This window comes from Oenanthe melanoleuca, chromosome 1 (assembly GCF_029582105.1).
Source record: "Oenanthe melanoleuca isolate GR-GAL-2019-014 chromosome 1, OMel1.0, whole genome shotgun sequence".
Lineage (NCBI taxonomy): Eukaryota > Metazoa > Chordata > Aves > Passeriformes > Muscicapidae > Oenanthe > Oenanthe melanoleuca.
The window spans coordinates 73320921-73336833 of record NC_079333.1 but is presented as its reverse complement, the minus strand read 5'-3'; the positions used below and the strand labels follow the sequence as shown (position 1 = coordinate 73336833).

Genomic DNA, 15913 nt, shown 5'->3' with positions numbered 1-15913 from the left:
GTCTGTAACTGAGATATCTGAACAACAGAGTTTGTCAAGTAAACATGAACAAAGCACGATTCAATAAACCCTGACTGTTAATAACCAACATCTGTGACTTTCATAAATTAAGCACTACAATAGATCACAATGAGTTAGCAAAAAGGGAATGCAAAAATGCTAAACTGCATGAAATAACACAGATAAATAACAATCAATAGTCTTACCATAGAGCAAGTCTCTGCTCAATTTCCTTGAGAAAACCAGTGTGAAATTTGTGCAAAGGTTCGAAGTTGGAGAAAATTAGATTTTTTTCAGTGTTTCAGGCATGCAATCCTCTTTACTCACTGCACTCTGAAACCACTACAAGGGAAAAAAGAAGCAAAACTATCAGTGGGTGAAATGCAGAAGGTATGATCATTTTCTGTCTTTATGTACCTAACTCAAATACTCCTAACAGCTAAGCCAGCAATGATCTTATTTAGCTGGCATTAGGAATACAACCCAGACTATCCCTGACACTCCTGTGTGCTGAACTGGTGCTCTTATCAGAGATCAGACCCTGCACAATTGAAAAAGGAACTCCTTTCCCTTTTCCCATCACTGATCAAATCTTGAAAATTCTTTTCAAACCCACACTGGTTAGTCAATACAAACTGAATTTGCAAATGCTGGAGGTGCAAGAGAAAGAGCATTACAATACTTGTAAACAATTCAGTAAAAGCAAAAAAAAATATACTCTGCATTTTCTTTTTGCCAAGTTCCATCTGAAATGCCTTTGGCAGGAGTTGGTTCAGTAAGAAACACCCACGCCCATGTTGCTGAGTGCACACAGAGGACACCACTCTGCAGAGTGAGCAAGTGGAAGACACTGCTATCACAAAACAGTGCAGGAGTGCCAGGCATTGTAAAGACTGAAACAGGCTCCTGCTCAGTCTTGCTCCATATTCTCTTTATTTCACCCTAATAGACTTTAGGTGACATAAAAGCATAGGAGCAGGCAGCTTGCCAAGGTAGTAATGTCTATTACCTTCAACATGGCAACACTGCTCACTTTTCCTGCCCTAAGGAGTTTCAGCTATCTGTGGTTGACTTCCAGCAGTGCATAGAAGGCTGTTGGGTCCATAGAAGACTGTTAGAGCAGTCTTGCTTGACACTGCATCATCTGGAGCTGAGCCAGACCTGGGATAAAAGGAGATCCCTCCCAAGCTTCCCTCCCCTGCTTTATCTCAGCACCAAGCAGAGTTAAAGCTGAAGCTCATCTACCAAGTATCAAAATTCATGCACAGCAGTTGTTCCTTTTCCAACTATGTTGGCTGCTAGTTCACTTTCAGTGGCCTCCTGGGCCAGTCATTTGTGGAGTACAGCTAATACAACTGTATGCTAATCATTAGGCCCATCCCTCTTGCTGATCTAGAAAATTCAAATTTGCCTACCACAGAATGGAGGATGGGGTGGGAAACAGGCTTTACCTCTGAAGAGCTACAGCTTTTTGTTTCTGCAGCCACTGGGTGAAACATTAGATGCAAACAGCCTATCTGCTGCTGAGACTGCAGCAACGACTGCAGAACTGTCCCACAGACCCTGGCTTCTTCTCTCAGCAGGCTGGCTTCCCACAAAGCAAGGGTAAGTAGCAGTGGGGCCACAGCCACCCTGCTGCCTGTAAAAACCATGCTATATTGGCTCTGTCTAAGCTGGGGTCTGATCAGCTGCATCTGTCACATGGGATCCTGGAACAGACAAGAAGCTGAGGAGAGTGTCCATGCTTCCCAGCTGGTCCCAACACTCTCCCCTGAAGCATGTCCTCCTTACCACAACACTCTACACACGAGTGGGCAATGCACCTCACTGGGTGATTTAAGAGCTGAGAGGTCTGGAGCTGGCCAAAATGCCATGAAGGGGTTTGAATCCAGTGCCATTTCATAGAAAAAAATGGTTATTTTAGACCAGATCTTGCACACATTATTCTTGGAAGTGAAACAAGACTGCTGCTGTGTGTGCAAAGATGGCAGCTACTTGCCTTGGTGATTTTAACAATCAAACTCTGATCAAATCTACGGTTGAATGACTCATTTAACACACAGTTCACTTTCTGAAAACTCAGAATCATTCAAATAGGTACCGCACAATTTTTCATGTTAAATGGAGGGCATTTAACATAGTAGAAAACATTTATATGTGCCCCTAAGGAGCTACTTCAGTTTTAAGAGAAGTCATTGAAAACCCACAGGCATTTTTAGTAATTATAACCACAAAGCATGAGAGCAAGAAAATGTAACTGAAGTGTGTCCCAGGTTCCTCAACCTGATACAGTTTCTCAGTGCATGTCACTATCCACAGAGCAAACCTCTAGTCTCTGATCCTTGTGTTATTTCCTCCCTGGAGGAGCACTCCTGCACGCAGCAAAGAGTATCTGCAGTGCAGAATACAGAAGCAGGAGGGAGCAGCTGGGATGTGAAATGGAGCAGATGAAATCCCCCCACTGAGTGAGGGCTCCACGTGCTCTGTGAGTAAGGCTCGAGCTCACATACCGATGTGATGACTTCGAGGTCCTTCAGGTACGTTCTCTCCGTGGTGGCCACTTCCTTAGCAATGAAGTAAGCTTTCTCTGTTGGGAACCTCTGCAAATTGCAAGCACATTAGGTTTTCCCCTGCTTGTATGGAGGAAAAAACTGTAGGTAATAAATCACAGAGAGAGTTACAAACCAGTGACCCTTGCTTGTGGTTATGCTGTGACTCATGCTTGAATGCTCCTAAACCCTAAAAACAACCCTTCCTTGAAAATACAAGAGAACAGGTACTTTCTATGGGTTTTTGAGAGACTTCTTTTTCTGCCAAGATGATTTCTACTGCTTTGGAGTGCTGATGTTCCTTTCAGTTTATTTCTAGAGGAGATATTGTGAAGTTCATGAAGAAATCCTTTGCAGGCTAAATGACCATTTGAATCAAGTGTCAAATTTGACAAAATCACAGAAATTTGTGTCTGATTATTGTGTTTCATCATCAAGATGGTAATCCACAGGAAAAATACTTCCCAAAAAATTCAAACCTGTAAGACTTTCTTGGCTGGATAATCTAACAGTGGGAGAGGGGAAGGATTTTAGATTAGGCTACAGATTTAAAATTTCTTAATTCTGAAGAATCAAAGGAACCCAGCTGACCTTCCTCTGTGTCACTCGGTAAGCAAAAATTGTTTCCTCCCTGAAGACAGATGATGCAGTGGAAACACTCTGAATGCCCTGCAAAGGGAGTCTGTGTGGGCATTTCCCAGTCAGAATGCACCCCCATCACCAGCTGGTGTACACAGTCATTGGCTGCTCTACCTTGGACTGGCACAGAGTCCTGACTCCATTAACTTATTCTCAGATTTTCTTCTTCTCAAGTTTCTTTCACACATCTTGCTATCTATGCACAGTGGGAAAAGACATCTTCCTTACACAAACTCCCACTTTTCAGCAAAGCCATCAGTTTCTTTCTCCCTCCTGAGATGCTCCAGGCTGAGGAGAAAAAAATGGCCACAGAAGGAGAAAAGGAAGCCACTCTCAGCCAGCAGCAGAGGAGGGATGAGCCAGCAGGCACCCAGAACACTCTGGCTCAGACAAACACTTTATCTTGGATGTGATGCTCCCTTACGCTTTTGCTGTGATGATGGACCTGAGCCAAGCACTCCCAGCTGAACGCTGCAGGCTGTGGCTCAGAGAGCATTTTCTACTCCCACAGCCAGATGCTCCCAGTGGTGCTCCCAGCAGAGGCAGACTGGAGAGCCTGGGTTGGATACTCCCACGATAGGCTCAACACTGCTCCTTTTCTTTCTTCTGTCACCTGGGAATTTTCTCTCCAGTAAGACAATGAAGCTGACTGTTTTGTTGCAACAAAACTCCACCCCTTAAAAGCAAGGTAGACCCTGTCCAAACAAGCTCCTGAGGTTGCAACCAACAGGAATTAGCCAGATTTACCACATATCAGAGAGAAGAGAGACAAGGCCAACTTCATTCACCTTACCTTTCTTTTGACCTCCTCCTCCTCATCAGCCCTGATGCATGACGGGTCATTCAGCAAAGGGCTGACCAAGGGAGATGACTGCTTGGCATCAGGGCTCAAGTTTGGAGATAAAGTCATATTTGCCACTGATGGTCCTCCTTGGGAATTGATGGAAAGCTCTGAAAGGTGAGGGCTGCCAGTCAGAGAACCTGCTAAGAAAAATGATAGAAGAGAAATCAATTAGGACAAGCTTTCTCGAGAAAATACCACAAGGAGTTACAACCTTAAATTGCAGCATGTGGAATTATATGACATATCCAAATGGCCTTGAAGCCAGAGGAATTGCATCCACCTGCTTTCATCATGGGACTGGTTAAGTGTCTTTTAGCTGATAAAACTGGCTGAAATTACTGTCTCTGTAGGGAAGGGATCAAGGCACAGATGACTGAGCTGCAGCTCTTTACTCTGAGAGTGGTGAGGACCTAGAACAGCTTGCTCAGGGAAGCTGTGGCTGTCCCATCCCTGGCAGTGCTGAAGACCAGGCTGGATGGAGCTCTGAAAAACCTGGTCTAGTGAAAGGTGTTCCTGCCCATGGCAGGGGGTTGGAGCTACGTGTTGTTTAAGGTCCCTTCCAACCCAGGCCACTCTATGATTCTAAACATGAACTTAGTATAAAAAAATGTCATAATTGTAATCCATTCTACAGAAGAGAATAAATACAACAATACAGGAATCGTTCCAGGAGTGCCATTCTTTCCAGCAAAGTAGAACTTCAAACACTCAAATCAGTACTTCATAGGGAACTACAGGACACAAGTTAGTACAAATTTATCTAGTTGAAGTCTAGAGAAAAAGGGTGACTTTCTACAGAAATGTTGCTGCTAAGATCAGTCAAATCTAACATGAAGGGAGGAAACTACTAGTTCCCCAATTTCTACACACAACACGAGTATGTATATTATACCTTGTAAGTCTTTCCATGCTCCTCTGATTGTTTGGGGTGGAAATGCTAGCATTACATTTACATAAGAAAAGCAAATACTTTTAATGCAGAAAGCATGACAATTTCAGACTTTCACAGATATAAAGCCCCATTTCATTTTGGATTAAAAATATTAAAGAATTAGACAATTAATTACACTTCCATGAATTCATATACACTACATTAAATTACTGAAATTAGCATTTTGTCTTCTGGGAGGCAGCCAGATTAATGACTGCACAGAAAGAAAGTTTGCCAAAAATGCCCGGTTTTCTCCCAGTTATCCCCTCCTCCATACATCTAAAAATCTAACCTGTTTTAGAAGAAGAATCTGTCATGTGGAAGAACATTTACAGTCTGTGCCATTTTGGCATCTCACATTAAAATACAACCAAAAAAAAAAAAAAGGTGACAAGCTTGACTACCACAGCTAACAGGCAGTCTAAGATTAAATGGAAAACACATACATTGCCGTGTATAATTAGGGTCAAATACAATTTACTATCATGTGATTATGTCCTCCCTAAATTATGATAGATAAATGTTCCTGTTGCTAAAAAATACAGCTGAAATACTCCAATAAAAATAATATAAAATAAATAAAATTAGGCCAGTAGTAAAACCTATTTATTTTCTGGAAGAACTCAAGATTTATTGCTAGAACATGAATGTTTTCCAGTTCCAAACCAGTTCATGTTTATAAATCATTCCTTTGAAAAGAGAAGGAAAAACAGCACAGTTATCAGTTTACGTAATCATGACAGTTATGTAGCCTATTATAAATCAAAGCAAAGCAGTATTTGTCTGGAATAAAGGTCTGTATTATTACAGCTAGCAAGAAAGGATTTACCAACAGTTTCACACTAAATCAATGTTCAGTGAAATTTGAGAAAATGCCACAGCTTGTTACACAAATGTCAATTTTATTGACACTAGCACACAACTGTATACAGTATTTTCCAAAGAAACGGAATTCATCATTGAGAAATAGTGAAACAGATTAATAGCAAGGTTGTAAGGTTAAAAGTACTTAACTACATTACAAAAGACATAAGAAAAGTGATATCACCTCAAATGTGGAAACAAAGAGATTCTGGCACTATGCCTGTCATACGACAGCGAATAAATGATTTGCACCTCTGTGAGAAGTTCACAGCATTGTAGTCTAGAAGTTAAATAGCACCTATCTGTGATTGATAGATAGATAGATAGAGATATATTGATGTATCTACCCACCTACCTACAATCCTAGATCTAAGTTCTGATGTACTGTAACTTTTATCAGTACAACTCAAGTATTTCAAACTACAAAATACCAAAAGGAAAATGAATTAGAAAGACACTCTATCTTATAGTTGGAAGACATTAACCTGTGAAAAGTATTATGGGAAATATCACAAAGAACATGCCCAGTGGCTCACAGCACTGCTTATACACCCAAATGATAAAAGACTTTGCATGTCAATGCATCACTGACATTCTCAAACCTATTTTGCAGCAAGCTGACATGCTGCATCCTCCCTTTTGGTACCAATGTCGGCGTGAGCAGTGACCAAACCCAACCACCACCACCACCACCCACAAGAAAGAGCTCAGTCAGACCCCACCTGCCAATACACTGAACAAGTGAAAATTGAAACTATTTGTAAGAAAGTGGCTATATCATGAAATGGCCTCAAAATGCTTTTACATTAGTACATTCTGGGGCCTAATTACAACCAAAACAGCCATAGATACCAACACGCTTGATGCTGCTCTGGGAAATACAGGAAACAAGTTTTGGTGTGAAAAAGTCAGTAAGCCATAAAGAAATTAAAATGGAGGTTCTTCCCTCCCCCATCACCAATCAATCAGGGCACGTGTCATGCTGATGGGTCATGGCAGTGCTGCAAAGCAACTTTCTCTTTTTCACAGAGGTGAGGAATAAATAACCTGAATTAACAAAGTGTTTCATCTGATCTCCTGCCACAGAAGAGGATATTCATACAGGCTCTACTCATCAACTACATACTGCAAAATATAAACAGAAGGGAGAAGACCAATCCTATTTACAAGTTACTGAAATCCCTTACAATTCACCCTAAACAATTCATGGATTGACAGGCAATTATTAGCATGACATTTGCCAGACAGCAAATGCTACTGCACACTGGAGGCCTAAATGGTTTGCAGCTGGTAACATGGAATTGTCTTTGCTCGTACTTCAAGTGATTTTTATTTAGATTCAGAATTGGGCCATCTTTCAAATTTAATGGAGTCAGCTGTATACACACAAATCAAGAGAAAATACAAAAGAATGTTTATCTGAAGATTATTTAAGTATATACTAAAATTACATCCTTGGAGGAGCGGGTAGGAATTATTATGCATGTACTTCAATTATTTTCTAAACATGGGTTTAAGAAGAGAAACCAACACTGGTTGATGACAGTGGCAAATAATGAGAATGCACTTTACCATGGCATGCCAGATTGGCCCATAAATGCCAAAATACCTGGGGTGGTTCTTAGTTCCACTGAGCCAGTCTACTTTCCTGACACCAGAGAAAAAAGCTGCTCTTGGGAATGTGACAAAAGAAGTAAAATTTGATTGAAATCTAACTTGGGGGAAAAAAAGTATCTATGAAATGACAATGGCATTTTACATGGCCACAGGACATGAAAGTATGGACTATCTTCCTGGCTTTTCACGTGTCTCAAATCGCTCCCCACCAACATACGTATTCCATCTGCTACACAAAAAGAAGCCAGCAGCTAGAATCAAATACTTAATAGCTATACCTCTGTCAAAATACACATCAATTGCTTGCTGCAATTTGGTGGTAGGAAGGCACGGAGTGCTGGCAAGCTGTGGGTGCCCTGCCAGAGAGGGACAGGCTGGGCTCTGCTCCTGGCTGCCAGATGTGACCCATCCCACACATTTACCTGCTTTACTCTTGGCTCCTGTCACTTACAGCTGTGAACCCCTGGGGGCTGAGGGTGGTGCCTATGGAGTGCTGGGCTGAGTGACACTGCTTTAAACATGGCTCATAGCAAAGGAAAAACAGTTAAAATCAGTACTTCCCAGATGATGAAGGAACTCTCTCCCAGAGGTCAATTCATATCACAGGTGACCTGAACTGCCTGCTGCCTCTTTGTTGACTACATAGGCAGTGTAAGATGACCTGAAATCCCTGATTAGAAACTAACTTAACACAGAGGAGCTCCCCAAATGGGACTTATCATATGCTGAAGATACTCCTCCTCCATTCCTTTTTTCCTGAATCTGCAGAATAACAAACTCAGGCCATTTTGTGTTCTGCGTCTGCTTCAAAAGAAACAGTTCTCATTCATGCACACTGTTTTTTAGCACAGAGGAAGAGCACAACAGTGTTAAGATGCCCATGGGAATGTGCCTTTTCTGTGGAGTACTAAGAAGTGAAAATGACAATTATGGAAACTGAGAGAAAACATCAACCATTATTAAAGGTGACTGAAATTCTCCTGGAAAACTTCATGTACAGCTTAAGATCTCATCAAGTCAACTCTTAAAAGTTTTATTTTTCTCAAGGTTGTTATTATTATTATTAGAAATGAAAAACATGTTAAGAGCCAGAAAAGCACCTTTCTCAATACCTGGAATGTTGCAGGGCTTATTCAGCCTGCTCTGCAGCCAGGGGAAGCCTGTGACATCCACATCCCAGTTACTCAGCTTTAATGTCAGATCAGTATTTTCTAAACTTCAGTTTGCCATATGAAACCCAAGTTGTTTCCCCTTTCTCCCTGCATAACTGAGCATATCACTTATGAAGGCTCTTTAATAAGGAAGTATCTGACAGAGCTGCCACTGCTGTGGCCACACAGCCTAATTCTCCATTTTCACAGTGGTTGCATAGCTCTAACGTGTATCTAAACCTTTTGGTCAGAGAAGATGCATAGTACAAAATGGCATGGGGGAGAGATAGCACCAGACGAAGCAGCAGGAGTTTTCATATGCACTTCACCAATCACTTAAGTACCTTAGACTGAAGAAGAGCTTAATAATGCCATCCATCCCTTCTCTCCCCAGCTGTGAACCAGGCACACTTATGCTGCTGAAGAGCTATGTGATGGAGATTCTGCTCTGTTCTCCCTCAAAGTAAGAATAAAAAAGTCCCACTGACTTCCACAAAAGCTTGAGGGGAACCAGTTCATCAAGCTGCACTTCTCTTCCCCACTACCTGAATCAAGCTGAAGCAGTGGCTACAGTTAGTTAGTTTGAAAAGTAGTTGCACAACAGCCATAAATTCATGTACAAACATCCCTGAATGCAGTACCAAAGATTTTGAGAATTAAGAACAAACTTGTGAAGAAATCCAATATCACACATGACCACTAACTCTGCCTGGATTGAAGAGGAACTTGACAGAAAGAAAAGTTCACTTTGATTTCACAGCTTCAAAATGCACACCTGTGGCAGTGAGCAGAATTTGGGAAAATGGTGCACCTTCTCAATGAACCAATTTCCTCATATTTAGGACAAAGCATCAGCCAGCAATTGGACAGAACAATTAAACCAGTGACAGTTTTACAGCAAAATACCAGTTAGAATGAGTAAAAGCCTTCAGGTACAGGTGAAACTAAAAATAATAATAAAGAAATTAATTCCATGCATACACAGTTAAATGGCTTGACATGCTTATAGTCTCATCAAGCTTGGTGTTGGTTTAGTAGCCAGCAACCTCTCCAGCTGGTAAAGGTCCATGCTTTATTGGTGTACTGCAGAATTAGACAGCGGTGAGTGTGAAATCAGACAGTAACTGCTGCTGGCCTACATCAGGGTCTACTCACATCTTAAGAACAAAGGGTGAGCATCACAGTCTGGGGAGAATACAAGGTCACTGGGCATCAGTCCTTTGTCTAGCCTTGATCTCTCCAGACAGAAATAGAGCAACCTATAGAAGGTTTTGCTGTACTCAGGGTTAGGGTTAGTTTGCCTTTGTTTGCCTTTAAACCAAGATGACACAGTGCTACAGCAGAAGTGGAAGCCTTCAGCCCCCATGTAAGCTTATGCCACAGATACTGTCCATTCCAACAAGGACTGCAGTGATCCTGCTCATGAGCCAGGGCAGAGCCCTGATTGCTGGTGCAGCCTTCATTAGGAATGAAGGGCAATGTGACTGTGCTCAATGGAGCCCAAATGCCTGGAAATGAGACTTGCTCTCCCTGCTTCCCTCTGCTCTTTTCCCCTCACCATGGTGGGGTTTCTCAGCCTGAGAGTCACAACGTGAGAGGGTTTTCATTAATTCCAAGGTGAGGAGTGCTCTGTGAGGCAGGATCACTAACAGGGGAAATTAGGTACTCCCAATACAAAATAGGCATTTCTGCAATAAAAGGACATTGAGACAGTGCTCCAAACAATGCAAGGAACAGAAGATATACCATGCTTTGAGGATAGACAGAACATTGAAAAGGCTTTTTCTCCCAGAGAGGTACATGCTGACAAAACAGTGCATACAATGAAACAAAAAATGTTTCTCTTTAAAAGGTATTAAACAAATGACAAAAATGAGAATGAAGTTTCCCAGCACTGCCAATTTTAAAAATCAATTCTTACTATTGAGATTTATTTTTTAAAAATCTATGCATGTGCACACACAGAAATCAGGAAAGGGTTGGTAAGTGAAACACTGCCAAGCTTATGAACTTTTAAGTTAGCGGGCCCAGGTGATTTTTTTTAGCAGGAAAAGGGAAATATAAAGATTCAGCTAATCAAATACTTCTAAGTGCCTCACGGAAAAGCAACAGGCATGAGTTCTAACATTCTCTGAACTAAACAGAAAGAACTACCTCTGATCTTGCTGAAAATCATCAAGGCAAAAGCCTATTCACTTCTCAAAACAAGATTTGCAGCATTTTAAAGAAAGCATCTAATGTAATTTTAACAAGCTTGAAAGCTCTTGAATCAGAAAGCATTCATTTTCCTTCAACCTTCCATGCTCAGTCAGTGACATTACATGTATCATTACTGCCCTTAGACTTGATTTTTATCAGTGTGAACTGTAGATTTTTATGGTTCTCAGGGGCCAAAACTTAAAAAAAAAAAAATTAACAAAAATTACATCCTAAAACGCTAACCATTCTTGAGCAAACTATTTACCATTATGTCACACAAATTTATGATCCTAAGGTCTTTACTCCCTTCACTGTAATAACACCACTATTATTTACACACATACTTGTGAAAAACACGCCTGTAAATACTAGCTCAGCCAGGCACACAGGCTTTCCAGTTCTCAAAACATTTAAAAGAAAGTGCTCACTGCTTTTAATAACAAACAACATAAACCAAGCTTATGCTACATGCTCTTTATAGAACACAGAATTAGAACAGAAGACAAAACACTCTGTAAAAATGCTACATGTCACCCAAACTAGAATTTTTGTTCATATGATGCCTTTGATTTTTAAGTAGAAATTCTGTATTTAAAAATATCAATGGCACCACACAGCCTAACCATAGGGAGGAACACAGAAGATACCTTTTCTTGGGATGCACATGTTGCACAACAATTATTTCCTTTACAAATATGTAACTTAAGATATGTGCCTTTGTCTAGGCGTATTTCAGTAACTATAGAAACTACTGAAACAGAAAAGGAAAGATTTTGCTAATGTCAGTTTCCTAGAATTTAAATTTCCTTCCTTTCTAGAACCTGACAGAATGGGCAAAAATTTTTCCTAATGCAGCTTGACTGAAACCAGAGTCCACTGCTGCTCACATTTGAGAAAAGTTGCACACCAGTCTGAGCCTTGGGTACTCATGATGTTAACACTGTGCATCTGCCACTTACCATCACAGACCCACAACCATCACCACCAAGTAGGAGACACCAACAAGAAATGGGTTTCTGAGAAAAGGTCTCGTCTCCTACCACCTGTGTCTGACAGCAGCTAACAAAAGAAACACCTACACATTAAAAATTGTTCCAGAAGATTCAATTTCCCTCATATATTTAGGGTTTCTCTAGGGTTTTTTATGGAAAAGAGGATTGATCAATTCAATTAGGAAATTGAAGAGGAAAGAGATGAGCTAAAGTATACAGAAGCTGCCTTAAGAAACTACACTATTCAGAGAGAGACAAGCATTATTGGAAGACTAAAAGGAATTTTGGCTTACTTCAGCTTATTACATGCTTGAACAGAGAACTCTTTCCTTCACATTCACTGCTCTTTCCAGCTGGTGACAACCATGCTGCTGAATGACAGGGATTCTCCAGTGAACCACAGGTCTGTGCACAAGGCTGTGACACCCAACTTCCTCAAACACATGTGGAAGTGAGGAAGAATTTGGATTGTAATTTGTATTTCATCATTAGAAGTTAAATTGCAGCAATTAAAATCTCATTCTAAAGTCACCTCTGACAGCAGTCTAACGGCTCATTAAGACAAATGAGATTAGTTAAGCAAACACAAAATTTGACAGAATTTATAGGTCAGGCAGCCTTGTTTTTCTGTTGAAGAACTGTTCTAGAAATAGCCACAGCTCATGCTAATTGTACAACTGCAATTCAAAAAACCGCAGATCTGAATCTGGTTTTACCAAAAATCAAAATTGGGTCTGCTTCACCACTTTCAATGATCAATGTAATTCTAGCTCTCTGAGTACCATATAAAACTACTGTGACTTTAAAGTGTCAGAAAAATAGTGGGAAGCACATTATGCCACAGGGAACTGCAGATAAACAGGGCTAGATATTTTTGTGTGCTTAAGATGCTTTCTATTCTTCTCTTTTCCTTGTGCTCCTGGAACTCCCCAGAAGAAAATTCTGTTATTAGAGAGACTATGTTTGTGTGTTTATTGTGGGACTGAAGAGGACAGATTTTAAAACATCTCTGCTTCTTAGTGAAGAAAAAGAGGGCCTATAAACAGCTTTTAGATCTGTCTCGCCCATTTTCTATTTGACTTTCTCTGGTCACCACCAAGTACTTGCACATACAGATAGAGAGGTCAGAACAAAAACTTCTGGCATGAATGCTCTTGCTTCAGAATGAACAGAGCTGCTTCAACTAATAAAAGCATCACTGTGAACAAAAACCTGTCCTACAAATATCCGGGAGAAAATACAGGTCCTGAAGCAGTCTGGTCTAGTAACACTAGCCCCATTTAGTGAACTATTTCACAAACCATTGTTTTTTCACTCTTTACTACTGATTACATTCAATATGACCAATGCTGCTCTGTGGAGAAAATTCTTTCTAGTTTTGCATGCCCTTTAATATTGAAGAAAACTAATAGACTGATATGAGTTTTCAAACTACTGACTACTAATGCTCATCTGCCTATAACTCAGCTCTGTGTAGCTCACATAAAGTAAATGCAAATACAGCCAACCTAACAACTTTCAGTTACATGTTCACATTTTTCACCTATGGGAGTTTCTCTTCCAGTTTTTTAAAATTTGTATTTAGTGTGCATTGCAATGGTTACTGAGATGGTGCCTGTTAGGCAGGCTCTGAGCCGGGGTGAAATGGCAGAACTTGGTGCAAATCATCTTCCGAGAACATTCCTCTCTGTCATGCACAAGGAGTATTTTTGCTATGGGATATGGACTTAAACTGAAAACTGTGCAGTCTAGGCCATTCAGATACCAATTATTCAAAGCTCCATACCTGGAATATCCTATGTAGTTCTTGGCTCCTACGACAACTTGCCACTCTCCATCTCTCCTTCATCTATTTATCGACAAATTTATTACCTTATGTCACTGAGGAAAACTAGATTCGAGGAAAGGCTGCCATGAAGAAAAAAATTCCAGAAGATCCCAAGAGGATATCACAAGTCTGAGCTGCTGCTGAGCAGGAGAAAACTTAAAATTGTCCAACATGACCTTTCTACTGTCATAGTAAAGGATGGCTGAATGTGGTCAAGTAGTTGGAACAGCAAAGAATGAATCAGAGGGTCTTTTATCCAGAGATTACCCAGATCTGCCTGTTACTATGGACAAACCCCTAACTGCTTTTGCAACTCGTCTCCGTATTTACCCAACTACATGGACAAGAGGCTTCTTCCACATCCTCTGGCAAGACAGGAGATGAGTGATTCAGGACTGCACAGTTCAGACTGGACACAGCTGCTGAGTCTTGCTGGGATTCAGCTGCCTCATTTGTACCAACTGCCTAAGGATATCTGGGCACTTGATGAGTATGGGACTGAAAGTTCATTATTGACAACAAAAATTTTGAAATGGTGAATCAAAAGTAGCATCAGCCACATTCCACAATCTACTGGAATTGGTGGCAGAATCTGTTAGTTACCCTGTCTGTAATGAACTGCTATATTGAGACAAAGGTTTGCTTAGATCACTGCTGTTGTCCACTGTATTCAGATTAATAAATGTTTGCAACAGTGAACTAGAACTGACAAGCTCCTCTTACCATGAGCACTTTGTGAGCCAGGAGAGGAACTCCTCCATCTCATCTCATTTGCAGTCTTGCCCTAGAGGTTTTTGTTCTTTTCTGCAAGGTTCCTTTTGATTGTCCCACAGAAACAAATTCCCAGATGAATTCTAAGGGGTCTGATCCTGTTTGAAAATGTCGGTTTAAAACTCCTTTTTCACTTTGCCATTCTTGGCAAGGGCTCAGACATGAACCATATGTCTGGTGGAGGAATTTGACCCACAGACTGCTTTAATTACAACCTTGTCTGCTGATATTAAATGGAGCATCACTGGCATTAGAATGTTGCAGAAGTAATTAATCCTAAATGAAATTATTTCCTATGTAATTTATAAACTTCACTTCTTTTAACTGGAAGAATTTAATGTGTTAAAACAACAACCACTTAAATTCAAATCTGAAAAAATGCCAGAAGACAGAAAACCCCTCATATTGAGAATAATATTGAAGTGGGAAAAGAAAAGCTGCTGAGATACTTTATTAGCAACTAGGCTAACTCCAGCTACCCAGTGGGTCTGTTTTTAAAAAGTTATGAATTCTGTATCTTTGTAGGCATATGAGAGATGAATCAGGCCTGGAAACCATATCTGCAAAATAGCAAACACTACTTCTAAAATTTTATATTCACTTAAATCCAAAGAACATTAAATCTATTCACTTTTTTTAAGTAGCAGAAATGACTGCAAATCCTTTTGTTAAAAATCCATTACTTGAACTTTAATTTTACTGGCTAACGAGCCAATTAGCTCGTCTGTCCAAATTGCTATTACTTTCCTTTATACCTACTGGTACTTTTGCTGCACAGGCAATAAAAAATAAATCAGAGGGAGAGTCATGCACCCACTTCCCCTTGCTCACACTATCTGCTGATGTGAGCTTCAACTACTTGTATATTTCTTCTTATATATTGCGAACTTCAAGGCAATTATTTTACAGCTATTCTAAATCCAAAACACAAACCATCCTCTTTCAGAATCATATACAAGCAAGCTTTTCCCTAATTATCAATCTTACTGTTTGTAGACTCATGCTTTTAACTACAGGAATAAATGAGAATATTGTCTGCCTCCAAAATATGAGTATCTACAGAGATGCTTTAAATCATTCCTGTTCAGGAATGAGGTATCTAATCTCTAAGAAAACCAATACACTAAAGGAGATGAGAGACTTAATGCTTATATTTACACAAAGACATATTTTACTTTCAAAACAGCAAAGTATATAACAACACAGGCCTAACTACTATAGGTATATTTTTAAATATCCTTCACTCAGATTAAACTCTGTTAAAGTGTGCATAGACCAAGGCATTAGAAAAATTAAAAAGACTTCTTATTTTATAATTTTTTAAAAACAATCTTCAAAACTTTATATTGCCTAAATTTACAAAGTCCTGTCACTTTTTCATCAGTACTTATGTGAATGGATTAATCATTGCTGCATGCATATACTGCATGATGCAGATCATTGGGAGTGACCTGCAGTTCAGTCAATGATTTAACTGTTCATCACTTAAAATTCTGGGATTTATTTCCATTCTTCCACAAGAAAAATA

At 40.1% G+C, this 15913-nt stretch overlaps 1 protein-coding gene across 1 annotated transcript in view; it reads right to left on the bottom strand.

The window, feature by feature from the left end:
* Positions 1-15913, bottom strand: part of FARP1 (FERM, ARH/RhoGEF and pleckstrin domain protein 1) — a 199360-nt gene that overhangs the window by 27620 nt on the left and 155827 nt on the right. The window contains 4 exon segments of the mRNA XM_056497890.1: positions 207-292; positions 295-342; positions 2511-2600; positions 3982-4169. Coding sequence (XP_056353865.1) covers positions 207-292; positions 295-342; positions 2511-2600; positions 3982-4169 — 412 coding nt within the window.